At 39.6% G+C, this 18,092-nt stretch overlaps 1 protein-coding gene across 3 annotated transcripts; it reads left to right on the plus strand.

The window, feature by feature from the left end:
• The first annotated feature begins 4,959 nt into the window (after positions 1 to 4,959).
• aftpha (aftiphilin a) lies at positions 4,960 to 17,679 on the plus strand. Of its 3 annotated transcripts, XM_051386396.1 has the most exons (11): positions 5,305 to 5,717; positions 5,838 to 6,054; positions 7,346 to 9,061; positions 11,531 to 11,694; positions 12,316 to 12,445; positions 12,768 to 12,824; positions 13,182 to 13,304; positions 13,604 to 13,664; positions 14,636 to 14,719; positions 15,814 to 15,937; positions 16,041 to 17,679. In XM_051386396.1, the coding sequence occupies exons 3-11, from the start codon at positions 7,382 to 7,384 to the stop codon at positions 16,180 to 16,182; spliced, it is 2,565 nt and encodes an 854-aa protein (XP_051242356.1). In that variant the 5' UTR covers positions 5,305 to 5,717; positions 5,838 to 6,054; positions 7,346 to 7,381; the 3' UTR covers positions 16,183 to 17,679. The 3 variants fall into 3 exon arrangements, with proteins under 3 accessions (XP_051242355.1, XP_051242357.1, XP_051242356.1); XM_051386395.1 differs by lacking the exons at positions 5,305 to 5,717; positions 5,838 to 6,054 and adding an exon at positions 4,960 to 5,127; XM_051386397.1 differs by lacking the exons at positions 5,305 to 5,717; positions 5,838 to 6,054; positions 14,636 to 14,719 and adding an exon at positions 4,960 to 5,127.
• Positions 17,680 to 18,092: the final 413 nt, after the last annotated feature.

Below are 18,092 nucleotides of genomic sequence, written 5' to 3' on the forward strand. Positions count from 1 at the left end.
ATAATTTATATAATTTTAAGATACTTTTACTTGTATTTTTCAGATATTCTAATTTTTTTTGGGGATATTGGATTTTACTGATATTTCTTTGGATATTTTACAGATTTCTTTTGTAAAATATTTCACTAATATACTTAATTGGATTTTTCTTTTTTAAGTTTTGTGGAATATTTCACTAATACTTTTCTGATATTTTACAAATTTGTTTCATATATTAAGTAATATTTTTTGGGATATTTGTTTTCTGATAATTTACTAATATTTTTCAGATATTTGACAGTTTTAAAAAAATAATGTTTTTAACACTGATGGGCCCTCGTATAGTTATGGAAGGCCATTATCAGGATTCTTTAAGTCTTTATAATGAGAACCTCTCAAAATAATGACTTATTATCTCAAAGTCATTATTTTTGAGAAAGTTTCTCATTATTTTGATGAAGTTTCTCATTATTTTGAGATAGTTTCTCATTATTTTGATAAAGTTTCTCATTATTTTGAGATAGTTTCTCATTATTTTGATAAAGTTTCTCATTATTTTGATAAAGTTTCTCATTTTGAGATAGTTTCTCATTATTTTGATCAAGTTTCTCATTAATTTGAGATAGTTTCTCATTATTTTGATAAAGTTTCTCATTATTTTGAGATAGTTTCTCATTAATTTGAGATAGTTTCTCATTATTTTGAGATAGTTTCTCATTTTGAGATAGTTTCTCATTATTTTGATAAAGTTTCTCATTATTTTGAGATAGTTTCTCATTATTTTGATAAAGTTTCTCATTATTTTGATAAAGTTTCTCATTATTTTGATATAGTTTCTCATTATTTTGATAAAGTTCCTCATTATTTTGATATAGTTTCTCATTATTTTGATAAAGTTTCTCATTATTTTGATAAAGTTTCTCATTATTTTGAGATAGTTTCTCATTATTTTGATAAAGTTTCTCATTATTTTGAGATAGTTTCTCATTATTTTGAGATAGTTTCTCATTTTGAGATAGTTTCTCATTATTTTGATATAGTTTCTCATTATTTTGATAAAGTTTCTCATTATTTTGATAAAGTTTCTCATTATTTTGAGATAGTTTCTCATTATTTTGATAAAGTTTCTCATTATTTTGATAAAGTTTCTCATTATTTTGATAAAGCTTCTCATTATTTTGATATAGTTTCTCATTATTTTGAGATAGTTTCTCATTATTTTGATAAAGTTTCTCATTATTTTGATAAAGTTTCTCATTATTTTGAGATAGTTTCTCATTTTGAGATAGTTTCTCATTATTTTGATAAAGTTTCTCATTATTTTGATAAAGTTTCTCATTATTTTGAGATAGTTTCTCATTATTTTGATAAAGTTTCTCATTATTTTGAGATAGTTTCTCATTTTGAGATAGTTTCTCATTATTTTGATAAAGTTTCTCATTATTTTGAGATAGTTTCTCATTATTTTGATATAGTTTCTCATTATTTTGAGATAGTTTCTCATTATTTTGATAAAGTTTCTCATTATTTTGAGATAGTTTCTCATTATTTTGATAGTTTCTCATTATTTTGAGATAGTTTCTCATTTTGAGATAGTTTCTCATTATTTTGATATAGTTTCTCATTATTTTGATAAAGTTTCTCATTATTTTGATAAAGTTTCTCATTATTTTGATAAAGTTTCTCATTATTTTGAGATAGTTTCTCATTATTTTGATAAAGTTTCTCATTATTTTGATAAAGTTTCTCATTATTTTGATAAAGCTTCTCATTATTTTGATATAGTTTCTCATTATTTTGAGATAGTTTCTCATTATTTTGATAAGGTTTCTCATTATTTTGATAAAGTTTCTCATTATTTTGAGATAGTTTCTCATTTTGAGATAGTTTCTCATTATTTTGATAAAGTTTCTCATTATTTTGATAAAGTTTCTCATTATTTTGAGATAGTTTCTCATTATTTTGATATAGTTTCTCATTATTTTGATAAAGTTTCTCATTATTTTGATAGTTTCTCATTATTTTGATAGTTTCCATTATTTTGATATAGTTTCTCATTGTTTTGATATAGTTTCTCATTGTTTTGAGATAGTTTCTCATTTTGAGATAGTTTCTCATTATTTTGATAAAGTTTCTCATTATTTTGATAAAGTTTCTCATTATTTTGAGATAGTTTCTCATTATTTTGATATAGTTTCTCAATATTTTGATAAAGTTTCTCATTATTTTGATAGTTTCTCATTATTTTGATAGTTTCTCATTATTTTGATATAGTTTCTCATTGTTTTGATATAGTTTCTCATTGTTTTGATAGTTTCTCATTATTTTGATAGTTTCTCATTATTTTGATATAGTTTCTCATTGTTTTGATATAGTTTCTCATTGTTTTGAGATAGTTTCTCATTTTGAGATAGTTTCTCATTATTTTGATAAAGTTTCTCATTATTTTGATAAAGTTTCTCATTATTTTGAGATAGTTTCTCATTATTTTGATATAGTTTCTCAATATTTTGATAAAGTTTCTCATTATTTTGATAGTTTCTCATTATTTTGATAGTTTCTCATTATTTTGATATAGTTTCTCATTGTTTTGATATAGTTTCTCATTGTTTTGATAGTTTCTCATTATTTTGATAGTTTCTCATTATTTTGATATAGTTTCTCATTGTTTTGATATAGTTTCTCATTGTTTTGAGATAGTTTCTCATTTTGAGATAGTTTCTCATTATTTTGATAAAGTTTCTCATTATTTTGATAAAGTTTCTCATTATTTTGATAAAGCTTCTCATTATTTTGATATAGTTTCTCATTATTTTGAGATAGTTTCTCATTATTTTGATAAAGTTTCTCATTATTTTGATAAAGTTTCTCATTATTTTGAGATAGTTTCTCATTTTGAGATAGTTTCTCATTATTTTGATAAAGTTTCTCATTATTTTGATAAAGTTTCTCATTATTTTGAGATAGTTTCTCATTATTTTGATAAAGTTTCTCATTATTTTGAGATAGTTTCTCATTTTGAGATAGTTTCTCATTATTTTGATAAAGTTTCTCATTATTTTGAGATAGTTTCTCATTATTTTGATATAGTTTCTCATTATTTTGAGATAGTTTCTCATTATTTTGATAAAGTTTCTCATTATTTTGAGATAGTTTCTCATTATTTTGATAGTTTCTCATTATTTTGAGATAGTTTCTCATTTTGAGATAGTTTCTCATTATTTTGATATAGTTTCTCATTATTTTGATAAAGTTTCTCATTATTTTGATAAAGTTTCTCATTATTTTGATAAAGTTTCTCATTATTTTAAGATAGTTTCTCATTATTTTGATAAAGTTTCTCATTATTTTGATAAAGTTTCTCATTATTTTGATAAAGCTTCTCATTATTTTGATATAGTTTCTCATTATTTTGAGATAGTTTCTCATTATTTTGATAAGGTTTCTCATTATTTTGATAAAGTTTCTCATTATTTTGAGATAGTTTCTCATTTTGAGATAGTTTCTCATTATTTTGATAAAGTTTCTCATTATTTTGATAAAGTTTCTCATTATTTTGAGATAGTTTCTCATTATTTTGATATAGTTTCTCATTATTTTGATAAAGTTTCTCATTATTTTGAGTAGTTTCTCATTATTTTGATAGTTTCCCATTATTTTGATATAGTTTCTCATTGTTTTGATATAGTTTCTCATTGTTTGAGATAGTTTCTCATTTTGAGATAGTTTCTCATTATTTTGATAAAGTTTCTCATTATTTTGATAAAGTTTCTCATTATTTTGAGATAGTTTCTCATTATTTTGATAAAGTTTCTCAATATTTTGATAAAGTTTCTCATTATTTTGATAGTTTCTCATTATTTTGATAGTTTCTCATTATTTTGATATAGTTTCTCATTGTTTTGATATAGTTTCTCATTGTTTTGATAGTTTCTCATTATTTTGATAGTTTCTCATTATTTTGATATAGTTTCTCATTGTTTTGATATAGTTTCTCATTGTTTTGAGATAGTTTCCATTTTGAGATAGTTTCTCATTATTTTGATAAAGTTTCTCATTATTTTGATAAAGTTTCTCATTATTTTGAGATAGTTTCTCATTATTTTGATATAGTTTCTCAATATTTTGATAAAGTTTCTCATTATTTTGATAGTTTCTCATTATTTTGATAGTTTCTCATTATTTTGATATAGTTTCTCATTGTTTTGATATAGTTTCTCATTGTTTTGATAGTTTCTCATTATTTTGATAGTTTCTCATTATTTTGATATAGTTTCTCATTGTTTTGATAGTTTCTCATTATTTTGATAAAGTTTCTCATTATTTTGATAAAGTTTCTCATTATTTTGAGATAGTTTCTCATTATTTTGATAAAGTTTCTCAATATTTTGATAAAGTTTCTCATTATTTTGAGATAGTTTCTCATTATTTTGATAAAGTTTCTCATTATTTTGATAAAGTTTCTCATTATTTTGATAAAGTTTCTCATTATTTTGAGATAGTTTCTCATTATTTTGATAAAGTTTCTCATTATTTTGAGATAGTTTCTCATTATTTTGATAAAGTTTCTCATTATTTTGATAAGGTCTCTCATTATTTTGAGATAGTTTCTCATTATTTTGATAGTTTCTCATTATTTTGATAAAGCTTCTCATTATTTTGATAAAGTTTCTCATTATTTTGATAAAGTTTCTCATTATTTTGAGATAGTTTCTCATTATTTTGATAAAGTTTCTCCTTATTTTGATAAAGTTTCTCATTATTTTGATAAAGTTTCTCATTATTTTGATAAAGTTTCTCATTATTTTGAGAAAGTTTCTCATTATAAAGACTTACAGAATGCTGTATGTTAACCCTGTGATAATAAAGCCAGGTGTTAGAGAGCAGTGGACACAGTGGGGGGGGGGGGGCTGTTACCTGTTAAAGATGGAAACTTTCGGAGGAAACAAACAGCAGAGAGCCGCGCTGCCCCCGGCCGCGGTGCATGCTGGGTGACATTGAGGCAGGGTAGCAGCAGCCGGCGGACTCAACCTTCAGTCGGGGCTCCACTTCCCGCCGTCCTGCGCCGCTCAGCCGGCTTCAGCCCGACAAAGCCCGGACACTAACCGCCGCTGACTCACCATGGACCCCAGCGGACAGCATCTGACGGTGAGCTCCACGGTTTCCCGCCGCTACCGGAGACACCTGCTGTCCGCCAGAGCTGCTGGATGGAGAGAGGCTAACGGCTAACGGCTAACGGGGCTAACGGCTAACGGGGCTAACGGGGCTAACAGGGCTAACGGAGCTAACGGGGCTAATGGGGCTAACAGGAGCTAACGGAGCTAACGGGGCTAACGGCTAACGGCTAACAGATGCTAGTTGTTGTCGTTAAGTGTTAGCTAGCTGCGTAGTTAGCTAACTTCTCCCTCACCTGTCTCCGGAGGAGTTTGCTTTCACGAGCACACCTGAGTTGACCGTGTTGTTGTTGTTGTTGTTGTTGATGAACAAAGTGTCAACAAACTAAATCAGCTGACGAGCTAAAGCTAAGTTAGCTCCTGCGGGCTGCCTCGGCCTTTAATTAGATAGCTGCTAGTGAATGCTAGCCGTTAGCTTCGGGTCAGACGGATCCAGCTGCTGGGTTTCCCCTGAGCTAACGCCAGCTAGCCTCCTGTATTCACCTGAAACAGGTGAGTGAGGGACTCCGTGTGCAGCCAGGTGAACTCCTGGAAGGTAGTGAGACACACAGCTGTCTTTAACAGGTAACGTTTAATGTTTGCTGGTAGATTAATAAGTTTAAAGCTCAGCAGAGACACTGATAGTAAACTTTATTTAAACCTTTAAACTCATCATTAAACATTAAACCGTGTGTCCTTGTGCAGGTCGTCCCAAAGCCGAGGGGTCCTTTCAGATTGAAGCCTTGACTTTGGGACAGGTGTACCCCACCTGAGGATCTACAGCTGGCTCTTAAAGGGAGGGGGGGTGATCAGGTGTTTGGTTTCCTGGGGAACAAACGTTCAGCCGGTTCCTTCGTTGTTAACTCGTCTTTCTGGACTTGCGTGTCTGTAGTCTGGCTGGGTGTAAACTACCTGCTCCCAGGTATTCTGCCAGATAAGGCCAACAAAGCAAACACACACACTCACACACACACTCACACACACACACACACTCACACACACACACACACTCTGCAGACGCCGCCCACGGCTCCCGTCGGTGGTTGAGAATGCAAACAGGGTTTCCTCTTTCAGGTAGAAGTCCAGATGTAATCTTTATTTTAATAGCAGAAAGTTGTGGAGGAACATTTAGTAAATTCCTGATTACACACTGGACCTTTTAATTGATTATATGTTTCAGCTGTAAAAAAAATCAGATATTAGTAAAAAACAGAGCAGATTACTGTTTCCTAAAGCCCGAGGCGACATCTTCAAACAGTTTTCTGTCAGAGCAACAGTCCAAAGCTGTTCACTGATTATAAAACAGGAACCAGTCGACTGGTCGGTAGCACGGTTATGATATTAATTTAAATGCTAACAGTAAAGTAATAGTGTGAACGAACCTCCCCTCAGTCTGGGTAGAGTCAGTGGCCAGTGGCTGTTAGTCCATTCAACAGTGAAAAGTCTGTTGAAACACAACAACTAATGAAAAGTGGGTCTTTTAAGACTCTTCTCTATTAGACGACAGCCCTGCACATTAAAGAAACCAGACAGACGATGTGGTGTGAAGTCTTTATATGTTTAAATGGAGCCGTTTATTGTTTTTAAAGCACACAACTAATTCAATTAACTGAACAGCAATTTAAGACGACATTAAACCCATAAAATAAAGCATTTAACAAACCTATACCCTGTTTTCAGAAGCATAATCCTGAAAAACTTCTGAAGCTCATCCAGGAAGTTTACAGAGGGCATGTTCACAGTGTTTGGACAAGGAAACGATGATAACGTCTCTGTTTCATGCGAGCGGGCTAACTGAGAGTCAGAGGAACGATAGCAGATGTAAAAAAAGATACGGACCGTGTTTCTCTGCCGCCCTGAGGTTGTTTGTTGGCTCAGTGGAAACATCACATGAAGAAGTTTATAAGTCAGAAGCAGACTGACGTGAGCCGTCAACGTTTCTGTTGTTACAGCTCCGGTTTCTCATTAACACTCTTATTGCTGTCAGTCTGATGCCAATCTGTCCTCTTTTAGTGCTTCAGTAATTCAATTTCTGCTTCAGCTCAAACCACACATCGAGCTAATTGGTTGTGGAGCACCACTGAGAGCTGTCCTTATTTATTCTTTATTTATTTACTTCTTTATTTATGAAACCAGAATGTGTTTTCATTAATCTCTCTGCTGTGACAGATTATTTGTGTCTGATTGCGTCTCTTTTTGTCTCGCTGTCTCAGGTGTAGCCAGGAGGATTCGTTGATTGCCAGAGAATCATGGAGCCAGATGTCATCCGCATATACTCTTCCTCTCCGCCCCCGATGGAGGAAGGCGCCGAGGAAGAGGACAGCGAGTTCGGAGACTTCGGCACCTTCTCCGGCGTCCCGAACAGCATCAGCTTCACGGAGTTCGACACCCCGACCACTTTCAACCAGACCCAAGCTCTGACCGCCACCTCCCCGCCGGAGCTCCTCAACAACAGAGGGGTGACGGCGTTCAGCCACAGCTCCTCCAACGGCACCCACGGCCCCAATAACGAGCTGTCCAAGGCTAATGGCGTGATGCCAGGGAGCCACCTGGGCAGCAGTCCCTCAGAAAGAACTGACATGAAAAAGGTCCTGTCCAGCTCCCCGGATATTCCGGCGAGCGACACAGCCGGCGGCGAGCCTGCTGATTGCAACGGCAGAGGCACCGAGGTGCTAACAAATGGGTTTGCAACCTTTGACGTTCAGGGAAGCCCTTCCTCACAGAATTCTGTCCACTCTCATATAAAAGGAACGTCCACTGAGGACACGGGCAGCGTCCCTGTCGGCAGCCCAGAGGACGATTTCGCAGACTTTGCTGCTTTTTCCAATACTGAAGGACACCTCAGCCAGACGGCAAACGAGGACTCAAACAACCCCACGGGGGGTAGCTGGCTGACGGAGGCTGCCTGCCACCTCGAGCACTGTAATATAGCACAGGGAACGACTTCAGAGGACAATGTCAGGGACACAAACAGAACTGGACCCAACACGCCCGGCTCTGATTCCATTTCTGTTCCCGCTGAGGCCCCGGACGGCTCGTGCAACACGGACCGGGGCTCTCACTCAGACGCTGACTCTCAACAAAGGGACGTAGCCTTTGCACCGGAGCACTTGGCCTCAGAGGCAGTTTGCACTAACGAGCCCCTCGCTCTGAACGGGGTGGACGTAGACGACGGGGACGACTCCAAAGCGGGCTGCAGCGAAAACGACCTCTCGCCCGACGCAGCCGAGGCGGAACATTCGGAGGAGAAGGGCTCCGGTAACGACACCGAGACGGAAACGGAGACGGAGACTTCGTTCGGCCGGCCGCTGTCGACAGACGCTCTAGAGGAGTACGGTGACATGAGCACCACGGGCTCTGTGCCCTCTCCACCACTCCAAGGGGAGCCTGCCACGCCCGCCGACCACAGCCAGCTGGCAGAGGACGACGAGGACGAGGACTTTGGGGACTTTGGAGACGCCGGCTCATTCGGCGGTCAGGGCTTCGCCGATTTCGACCAGCTGGACGTCCAGCAGGAGCAGAGCAGGTCGCACAGCTCGCCGCCTGCACAGGAAGCTACAAACACCAAGGACGAAGACGACTTTGGTGACTTTAACTCCCCCAAATTTAACAGCGGTGGAAACGAGGGGGAGGAAAGAGGCGAGTTTGCGGACTTCCCCGTCAGTGACAGTTTTGGGAATTTCAGCTCGGCCGCTGAACCCGCGGACGGTGAGGCAGACGCAGGGTGGAGCGCCTTTGGGGACCAGCAGGTGGAGGGGGAGTCGTGGGCGGCGTTCAGCACGGAGCAGAGCGTCGCTCCTCCTACAGAGAGCAGAGGGGAGGAGGGCGTGGAGGAGAAGGACGAGGAGGAGGAGGAGGAAGAGGACGAGTGGCATGAAAGTGAACCTCCTGCAATCAGCGAGGAAGACTACAGGACAGACAGACAGTCGGTAAGAACTGTGGGAAATAAAGTGGTCAGACACTTCAAGGCTGCAGAGGTGAAACCATCGTCTAACTTAAGTTTATTTATGTGGAGCTTTACAGAACCAACGTGTGAATGTTAACAGGTTAGAGCAGCCACAACGCCCACGCTTACTAGAGTCCAGCTTATTTAATGGACCTTCAGATAATCTGCTCGTTACTTCTGTCTAACCTGAACATGGTGGACGACTGCAGACAAACGCAGCAGGTCTCAGCGTATCGCGGGGATTTCCCCGGTTTATGATTTCATATAATTATTTATTAATGAACTGCTGTAGCAAAGCTCGGTTAATATCTTCTTCTATTAAGTCCTCCTCACAATAAGTGTAGTTTACAGGCAGGAATACGAGTTGTTGCTGCCCTCTGTTGGTCAGGAGTATTAATAACTGAATACATACAAGGTTCCTGACGTTTAAAAGTAACACAGAAGTTACTTTCTCCTCTACCAAATTACTTTTATATTCAGTAAGTGCTAAAGTAATCCAGTTACTTTTGACAGAAGTAAACTAATTACTATCTTTCAGTACTCATCACTGACAAATAAATACTTTTACAATAACATTTGTAAAACCAGACGAGACCCAAAAAGAGGAAGTTATTTTTAAAATCAGTTCCTGGTTGTTTGTTCATATTCAGCTGAGTCACAGCAGCTTCCACTGTTTGTATTAAACATTAACTGACCCTTTAAAGCTAACTTTACCAATAACAAAAGAACCTGAAATGAGGCGGTTCAGGTCCAACCGTCTGGGTGTGTGACACACTCTGCCCTCAGGATGAGACCTGTGCAGGTATTTAAAGTACATTCCTATCAGATGAACTCAGATTGGTGATGAGCCTCCGACTCATTCACAGCTGTAACGGTAACACAGGAACCTCCTGTTCCAGTTTAACCACCAGTGTCACAACCAGCAGGAAACTGGGTTAAAAGTGTGAAACCGTCTGAGGTGTAACGCTGACACTCAAACAGATTAAAGATCCTCTTCTCTCCGTCCACACTGAGCTGGTATTATCCTCCTCTAACAGAGATTGTCTCAAGAGTGGACCCTGTTACAGTTTGGGAGGAGTGAAAACAGCTAAAAGGTGTCGTCTCTCTGCCAACGCCACCGCTGGGTGTGGTGAGCAGTGTCGTACAAAGCATCGCAAGCTAACAGGACAGGTTCGGATTATTAGACTGGGTGCAGTTACTCTTTAAGAGCGTAAACACGCCTGTAGTTTGGTTCCTTTGAGACTCTTTTTAAAGCAGTTTCTGGTTTCACATCAGCCTGTAAGAACCGCACTAACCAGGCAGACCCTCCAGGGTTTCACCTTGAGTCCTATTCACACCTGACTGCTTTTATTAGGAACATCATGTGATCACAGGTCGTCTGTGATCTTAATCCTGTGCAAACCTGCCATAATTTATATTTATGAGTATAAAAGTCCACTTCAAATTAGCGCCATATTTGTGATATCGTAATGATTATATTGGTCCCGTGTGAATCGATATTTCTGTGTATTTTTACGTGGAGCGACAGTGGAAGAAGTGCTGCATCTAAACCTCCCACAGATCAATATCAGTGTGAGTTTCAGGCTTTTCTCCACACAGATTGGACCGTAATGAAAACGGCAGAGAGAGCAAACGCCACAGTTTGCTTGGCTTTAGTTAGCAGAGGTGCAAACACACACTGAGCTCTCCAACATCACAACATTTTTATATCTGCTGGGTGTCAGATTCTTTCCTTTTTGACTTTATTAAATACCTGCCAGCAGCACACAGCAGCAGAAACCGTGTGTGCAGCTTTATATTGAGAGAGATGTGTTTATCTACACCTGTGACAGCGGTAGCTTCATTAACACGCTGACCGGGAAAAATTTCAGTAAATTAGAGTAAAATACAGACTATTCCACGCAGAAGTGGCGCACGAAACACAGATGAGGGTAATTTGTAAATCACAAGAGGTCCCCTGGTAATACTGGTCCTTTTAAATAACATTTAAATTGTCCTCTTCTGTTGTAGTGCAGATTTTTAGTTTTTAGTCAGAGCAGCAGCACAGTGCCACGAGTTGGGAACGCTGGATGTAAAAAATACAGAAGTTAAAGCAGATACACGTCTATCTCCATCTAAAAACACAATGACCTCAACTCTCCACTCTCAGTAAAAAGCAGCTGTGAAACTATCGGCTCTTTCAGACCTTTCCGCAGGCTCGACCCGGGAATCTGGACGTTAACATCATGAATTACTGAGAGTTTGAGGCCCGATGGGAGAAAAATTCCTGGATTCACGTTTGAGCTGCAGCCTCAGTTTATTCATGAGCCTGTAACAGAGAGGTTCCTGAGTACAGATCGCTCTTTAGATGATAACAGTTAATGTCCAAAGGAGATATGAAGTTAAAAATCTCCCCGTGTGGACAATGTGAAAGTGTTTGTGCGTGAGTAATCGGCTGCCGTGCTCTCCGCAGGCGTCGCTGTCGAGCCGTCTGGAAAAGCTGTTTCAGAGCAGCTTCCCTCAGACGGCCGTCCCCTCCGTGGAGGACGAGGTGGCGTCCCTGAAGATCCTGCTGGGACCTCCAGGGGACAAACCGCAGCCAGGAGCCGAGGAGGAGGCGAGGTCGCCAGGCAACAGGTGAGTCTGAGCCTCCTCAGTGGGCCATTTAAAGAAGTGTTTCCAATCCTTTAAAAAAGGTCCAACTGACTGAGAACTGTTAAGATTTAAGTTTAGTATATTTATTTCCAGCTTTAAACGAGTCTGCTGTTCCCTGTTCGGCCTCAATGACGTGACGGCAGCTCGTACTGTGTGGTGGTCGTACAGGACTAGCAGTTTAATGAAACAGCATCAGTAACTTCCAAAGGATCCAACAGACAAACAAGTCATACTTTGGCTTTATTCTAATAATGAATATTGTTGTTATCAGAGTATATAACATAGTAAGTAATGATGCGTTCCCTCAGTAACTAGTTTAAAATGACTTTCTAGTCACAGTTGTTGAGGCAAACAGGAAGTAGCTTCAACTCGACACTGGCGGTGAGTCACACTGATCGAACTGTCAGAGAACTTCTTCGTCTGACGTTGCTGCAGGTTTCTCTCAGTAATTACAGCCGCTGTCGGTTCAGACTGCTCCACCTTTCTGTCTGTTAGGACGTCAACGAAGACTCTTCACATCGACTATCGGCTCTAATTAACGGTTTTCACTCTGTATGAACGTTGGCTGTCTTTGACTCCGCTGCGTCTCATTGGTTGTTGCAGGTCCGTGCGTGGCGGCGTGTGGATGCAGCTTCAGGACATCCACGAGGCGTTCGGCCTCAGATACCAGTGGGGCGGCTCCTACTGCAACAAAGCACTACTCTGCTGCCTGGGCATCGACACCCGAAACATTGTGAGTCCCCCGCTGGACGCTGTGTCCCCCGCTGGACGCTGTGTCCCCTGATGGCTCGCTGATTCAGCTGGAACACAGAGAAAGACATTTAAAAACCTTTTAAATTCTAATTATTTCTATTAAATAGACCCTTCTAAGTGTATTTTTAGAAGAGATTTAATGACTCATCCAGTAATCTGTGACCTTTATTAACCTCTGCTGGCAGCCGTCAGGGACGGCGACATCAAGCTTACTTCTCTTCGTAAAAATTCTTTTCTGTGTGTTTTTAACTCGGCAGCAGGATGTGTGTGAGTTTTCTAACCTGTTGCTTTAATGCCTGCAGCTGTTCACAGGACAGAAGAAGCAGCCGGTCATCGTGCCCATGTACGCCGCCAGCCTGGTGAGTCAGTCAGTGCCGCACAAACCTTCATTCAACGCTTCGTACGCGGCGAGAACAGCGCGTCTAGAAGCCAAATATTCTGAAATATAATCAACATTTATTGGATTGAGCAAAGAAATCTGCCAATTCAAGCTGATATTTTCCTAAAACTAGAAGTGTTTTTACTATTGTTTGTGCTGTAATATCTCATTAAGACAATTCATTCATTTCCTTAAAATAAGATTACTTTTCTAATACAAAAACATTATTTTAGACAGAAAATAAGACTCATTTCCCAGAAACGAGGCTTTCTCACAGTCTTGAGATTGTTAGTGTTGTTGTTAACGTGTGTCTGAAGAGTCTCTCTGTGGTTTGTAGGGGATGCTGGAACCAACCAAAGAGCCTGTGAAGCCCGTCTCTGCAGCAGAAATGATCGCCTCTATAGCCCAGGCGCCTCCGCTGGCTCCAGAGAAAAGCTCCTGTCCCTCGGACACGGTCCAGGTGGGACCTCAAAGTTAACTTCTACTGACACGTTTTAATTAGATGATTGTCTCACATCTTGTCTAAAGGCTTGTGTTACTTATTTTTCTTATTGTCGACAGAAACAATGCGTTAGTCCGTCTGTACTCGATTACTTTAGACTTCCCCGCTGGTTCCTCCTGAAGACGCAGATATGTAGTTTTATTTTTAAATGTTATTTAAAAAAAAGCTGCTCGCTGTAGTTTTTATCAACAGGAGGAAAGTGTGAGAGTGTGAGAGAGTGAACTGGTCCTGACTGATTGCTCTCTCTCCTCCAACAGGAGGCGCTCCCACCCGTCCAGTTTGACTGGAGCAGCAGTGGCCTTACCAACCCTCTGGACGGTAGGTGACCCCCACCTGCCGCCGCCCCTCTGACCCCCCCCCACCGCTGCTCGCTTTCGCCTCGTATCCGTCACACCTTCCTAACCCTCGTAGTGTTTCCTGTCTGTTGACAATTCACCAGCCACTGCCGCTGATTCACAGCCGATCAGATGTTAGGAGGAGTTGGTGGAAACGTGTCTGCAGCATGTGGCTGGTGGTATTCTCACATCCTGTCTGAGCCTGAAGACGTCACATTATTAACAGTTTGTAGGAACCTTGAAAACCGTTTTCATTAAAGGAAAAATCCACATTAAACACTGTAACACTGACGATGTTTACTGGGGCAGGAAGGCATAAAATCTAAATCCTGTCACTCTGACGTGGGAAAGTATAATTGGTGCTCAACTGATCAATCAATCGATAGTAAAATGAACAAATAACTTTCCTTTGGCTGTTGGAGAACTCTAGATGAGCAGCTTGTGGGTGTCGGTGGTTAGTGGACTCCATTTATAAGCGAACGTTAGCTAGTGTTGCGCACTGTAGGGAAGCGGAGAGAGAAGGCACTCGGGGCATAAAGGTCACAACCTTTGACCCTCATCCCTACATAGAGAGACAGAAATCAGTCCACAGGCAGCAGAGGAAGTCGGGGAACGCCTCACTTTTAAGTTACAATACCGGTAATAATCGAACATTTGGAACCCTTTTAAATTTAGGGAATGTCTAATAAATAACACAATTATGAATCTGTAGTTTGCAGTTGAAAGCCAGTCGGCGTTTTCAGCCGCTGGCGGTGGATCTTTCCTTTAACCGTGTTTATGGCGGCTCTGCATGAAGACTTGTACCATCCAAGTGTAGAAACCAAAGCAGTCTAACAGTTCTCATGTAGCTGCTCTCTGATCACTGACACCGCTGCATGTTTCTGGTTTCTTCTCTCTCTCTCTCTTTGTCTCTGTCTGTGTTTGTTAACCTCGGCCGCCCCCCCGGCTGCGCAGCGAGCGGAGGCTCGTCTCTGTTAAACCTGGATTTCTTTGGTCCTGTGGAGGATTCAGGCTCCACCAGCTCACCCTCCATCCCAGGTCAGCAGCTGCTCACGACCTCCATCCCCCCCCCTTCCTCCCCCTCTTTAACTTAACCTCCCATCCTCTGCCCCTCACCCGTAACGCTCGTCTGTGGGAGACTACAGGAACAAGTACTCGACGTACGTTCCGATCCAGAACGTTTAATGAGATGAGAATGATCCAAAGTGTTTGTTTCCTACTGCAGGAAGTCAGTGGTTCCTAATCCTTTTCCCTAAGAGACCCCGTTTCTAAGACCCCTGAGTAAGTGACGTATTCACTGCAGAGCAGCTGATAAACTACAGTTAACACCAACAGTGACTTTTCCTGATATCTTTAGAAACTTTTTATACGGTTCTCTCTTTATTATGTATTTTAAAAGGCTTTAACAACCAAACAGACTTCTTTCTAGATAAATTCAGTGTTTCAGCTCTTTGGTTGTTTTCTAATGCAGCACGAGGCTGTTTATCAGAGACTGAAGCTCTGTGAATATAACTTGTGTTCACGTCTTCAGACTTTAGATCTTAAATAATCATCCAAACGTAAAAAATAATAACAAAAATCAGACCAAAACAATGGGTGCTACTGCCCACCTAGAAGACGATCATAAAACCTCAAACTGAAACTAAATAAACCACCAGAACTGCACCTGTTAAAGTCCGTCCACTGAAAGTTGACTCGGGTTGTTATTGTCAGTGTCTGACAGCATTATGGAAAGGATCCCTACAGAGATAGACCTTTAGTTTAACCACAAACAGCCGTAATATCACTATCACTCTCCACCAGACTCCAGAGACACAAACACTCATTTTACCTTCAGATCATCAGAACTTCATTAAAGTGGACAGAAACAGAATAAACTCATTAAAAGCGTCTCTGTTAGTGTTTCCAACAATCACCAACTCTGGTTTGGTGGAAATAAATCCTTAATTCACTGACGTAGACGATAAAAACAGCAGTTTAAATATGATTTTAAATCTCCTATTTATCTGTGTTCAGTCCAGAAGAAGCAGAAATGTTCTTGATTTATTTACGAGGAACGTGAATCAGCAGCTGCAGTTCGGAGGTTCGAGGTTCTGACAGATCCGTGACCTCTTCTTGTTTCTCGTGTTCAGGCGTCGACCCCGAGCTGTACGAGCTGACGACGGCCAAGCTGGACCCCGGCAGCTCCGGCAGTCGGGTGGCGGATGCCTTCGCCCGCCTGATGTCCACCATGGAGAAGACGAGCACCTCGACCAGGTCAGCGGGTCGGAGGGCAGCACGGTAACGGTGTGTTATTTAAACGGCGTGCGCTCTGATCTTTAACGCCTGCCGTGTTTTTGTCACTTCCTTTTTTCGACAGGAAGCCGAGGAAAGAAGAGAATCTGAGCGAGGAGGCGGCCAAAGTGATCGCCGGCCTGCCGGATCTTTCCTTCATGCAGGCCAAAGTGCTGATGTTTCCCGCCACGCTGACGCCGCTCAGCTCCCAGGCCACGCCGGACTGAAGCCCCGCCCCCCTCTCCTTACACTGACATCACCCCGCCCAGTTAGCCCCGCCCACCAGACTCGGTCCATTTTATAAAGTTATCGTCTTTTTCTCTTTCGTTCTCTTGCTGCGGTTTAGTTCCTCGCTTTCACTCGTATTTCTTGTTTTTTAGTTGTTTTTTTTTAATTTGCGCTTCAGTTTTCCAACTTTTTTAAAAATAAAAGTATTTCTGACAACGGGAAACGGCGAGGAGGAGGAGGAGGAGGAGGACGAAGAGGGAGCACCTTTAACAGGATAGGAGATCATTAATTTATAGAGCTGATAATTTATAGAGGAAGGTTTAGAAGTGTGTTCATATCTAGAAGAATCACCGTGTATATAATCAGGGATTAAATGTTTATTTTCCTTTTTTATTTTTATTTGTTTTGTTTGTTTTTAATTCTGAATGATTTCCGGAGGATGATTTTACGTCTCTGTGGTGGGAGTGTGTCCGTGTCTGTCTGTGAAGGAAAACACTGGCTGAAGAATTAAACTGAAGTGGAATATATGTACGACGAGTTTAAATTAATACATTTATATACATATATTATAAAATCTCTATAAATATATATAAATATATATTTATCGACTTGAAACCACACTGCCTGCAAAATCCAGCTGAATGTTTCGTCCCCCTGTTGTGTTTAAAGGCCTTAGTTTTTACCTGCAGTCTGTAGATTTTAACCCGCCAAGTCTTTTTCTTTTTGTAATTTAATGTCGCTTTTTATTATAAATGATGTCCAACCCCCCCCCGTGCCCCCCCCCACACACACAGAGTCCATCCACAGTCTCTACAGCGCAGGGTGACTGTTTTATGCTTCAGTTTGAGGAACTACTGGACAATCCGAGTTCTCACTTTTATTTTTATTCCAGATGTATTCCATGAGATTCTCTCTCTGTGTCTCTGTCTCTCTCTCTCTCTCTCTCTCTGTCTCTGTCTCTCTCTCTCTCTCTCTCTGTGTCTCTCTCTCTCTCTGTCTCTGTCTCTGTGTTTGTTTTCGGTTTTTCTTTGGGGGTACAAATGGGACTTTTTTTGGGGGTTAAAACCACTTAAAAGTTTCTCGGCAGTGAAGGTCGACTCACATCAGAAGGGAATTAAGGGACCAATTTCTGCTTCCACGTGTCGGGTTATGAACACTGATCCTAATATGAAGTGCTTTTTTTTTTTTTTTTTTTTTTTTGCAGCTCTTATTTGTTTGTTTGTTGTTTTTTGCTCATACTACTGTCAGCCCCGTCTCCCAGGAGGATTTTGCACATTGTAAAGATGAAATGGATGTAATCATAGTTCACTGTGGCTTTAGACTGTGTACAGTTAAACTATGGACTGTAAAATGTACGGGAAAATTCCTATGGAAAAAAACTGAATCACTTGAAGAGCCTGTCAAAAGGTTATTGTGCATGCCCAGGTTCTTTTGAGACTATAAGTGTGTAAATTTTACTTTTAGTGTACACAAGAAATTAAAATAGTTATCTTCTCTGCTTGTTTCTGTTTCTTTCAGACACAAAGTTTAATGAAATATAATATTCATAGGTTTGTTTCCTTTTAGTGTTTAATCACCTGGAAATAAGACTTGTTGTGTTTTTGTTACTTTAGAATGAGACGGGTCCTCTTCTGATGGACACAAACCAAACACTGGGCAGTTGATCACAGCTAGTGATGGCGATACTTTACAGACATCTTTGTTTAGGATTCAAGTTTTTAAAAATGTATTAATGATTAAAAAAAAGTTTTATTATTAAATATGATTTTCACAGGTCTAAAAAAATGTAAGTTTAACTTATTAAAAGTTATGAGAAACATTCTCAAAATATTGATTTAGTATCACAGTCATTATTTTAATAAAGTTTCTTATAATTTTAATATTTTTTTATTTTTATAATTATATTGGC

The sequence above is a fragment of the Dicentrarchus labrax genome, unplaced genomic scaffold (genome assembly GCF_905237075.1).
Source record: "Dicentrarchus labrax unplaced genomic scaffold, dlabrax2021, whole genome shotgun sequence".
In the NCBI taxonomy this organism is placed as follows: Eukaryota; Metazoa; Chordata; class Actinopteri; family Moronidae; genus Dicentrarchus; species Dicentrarchus labrax.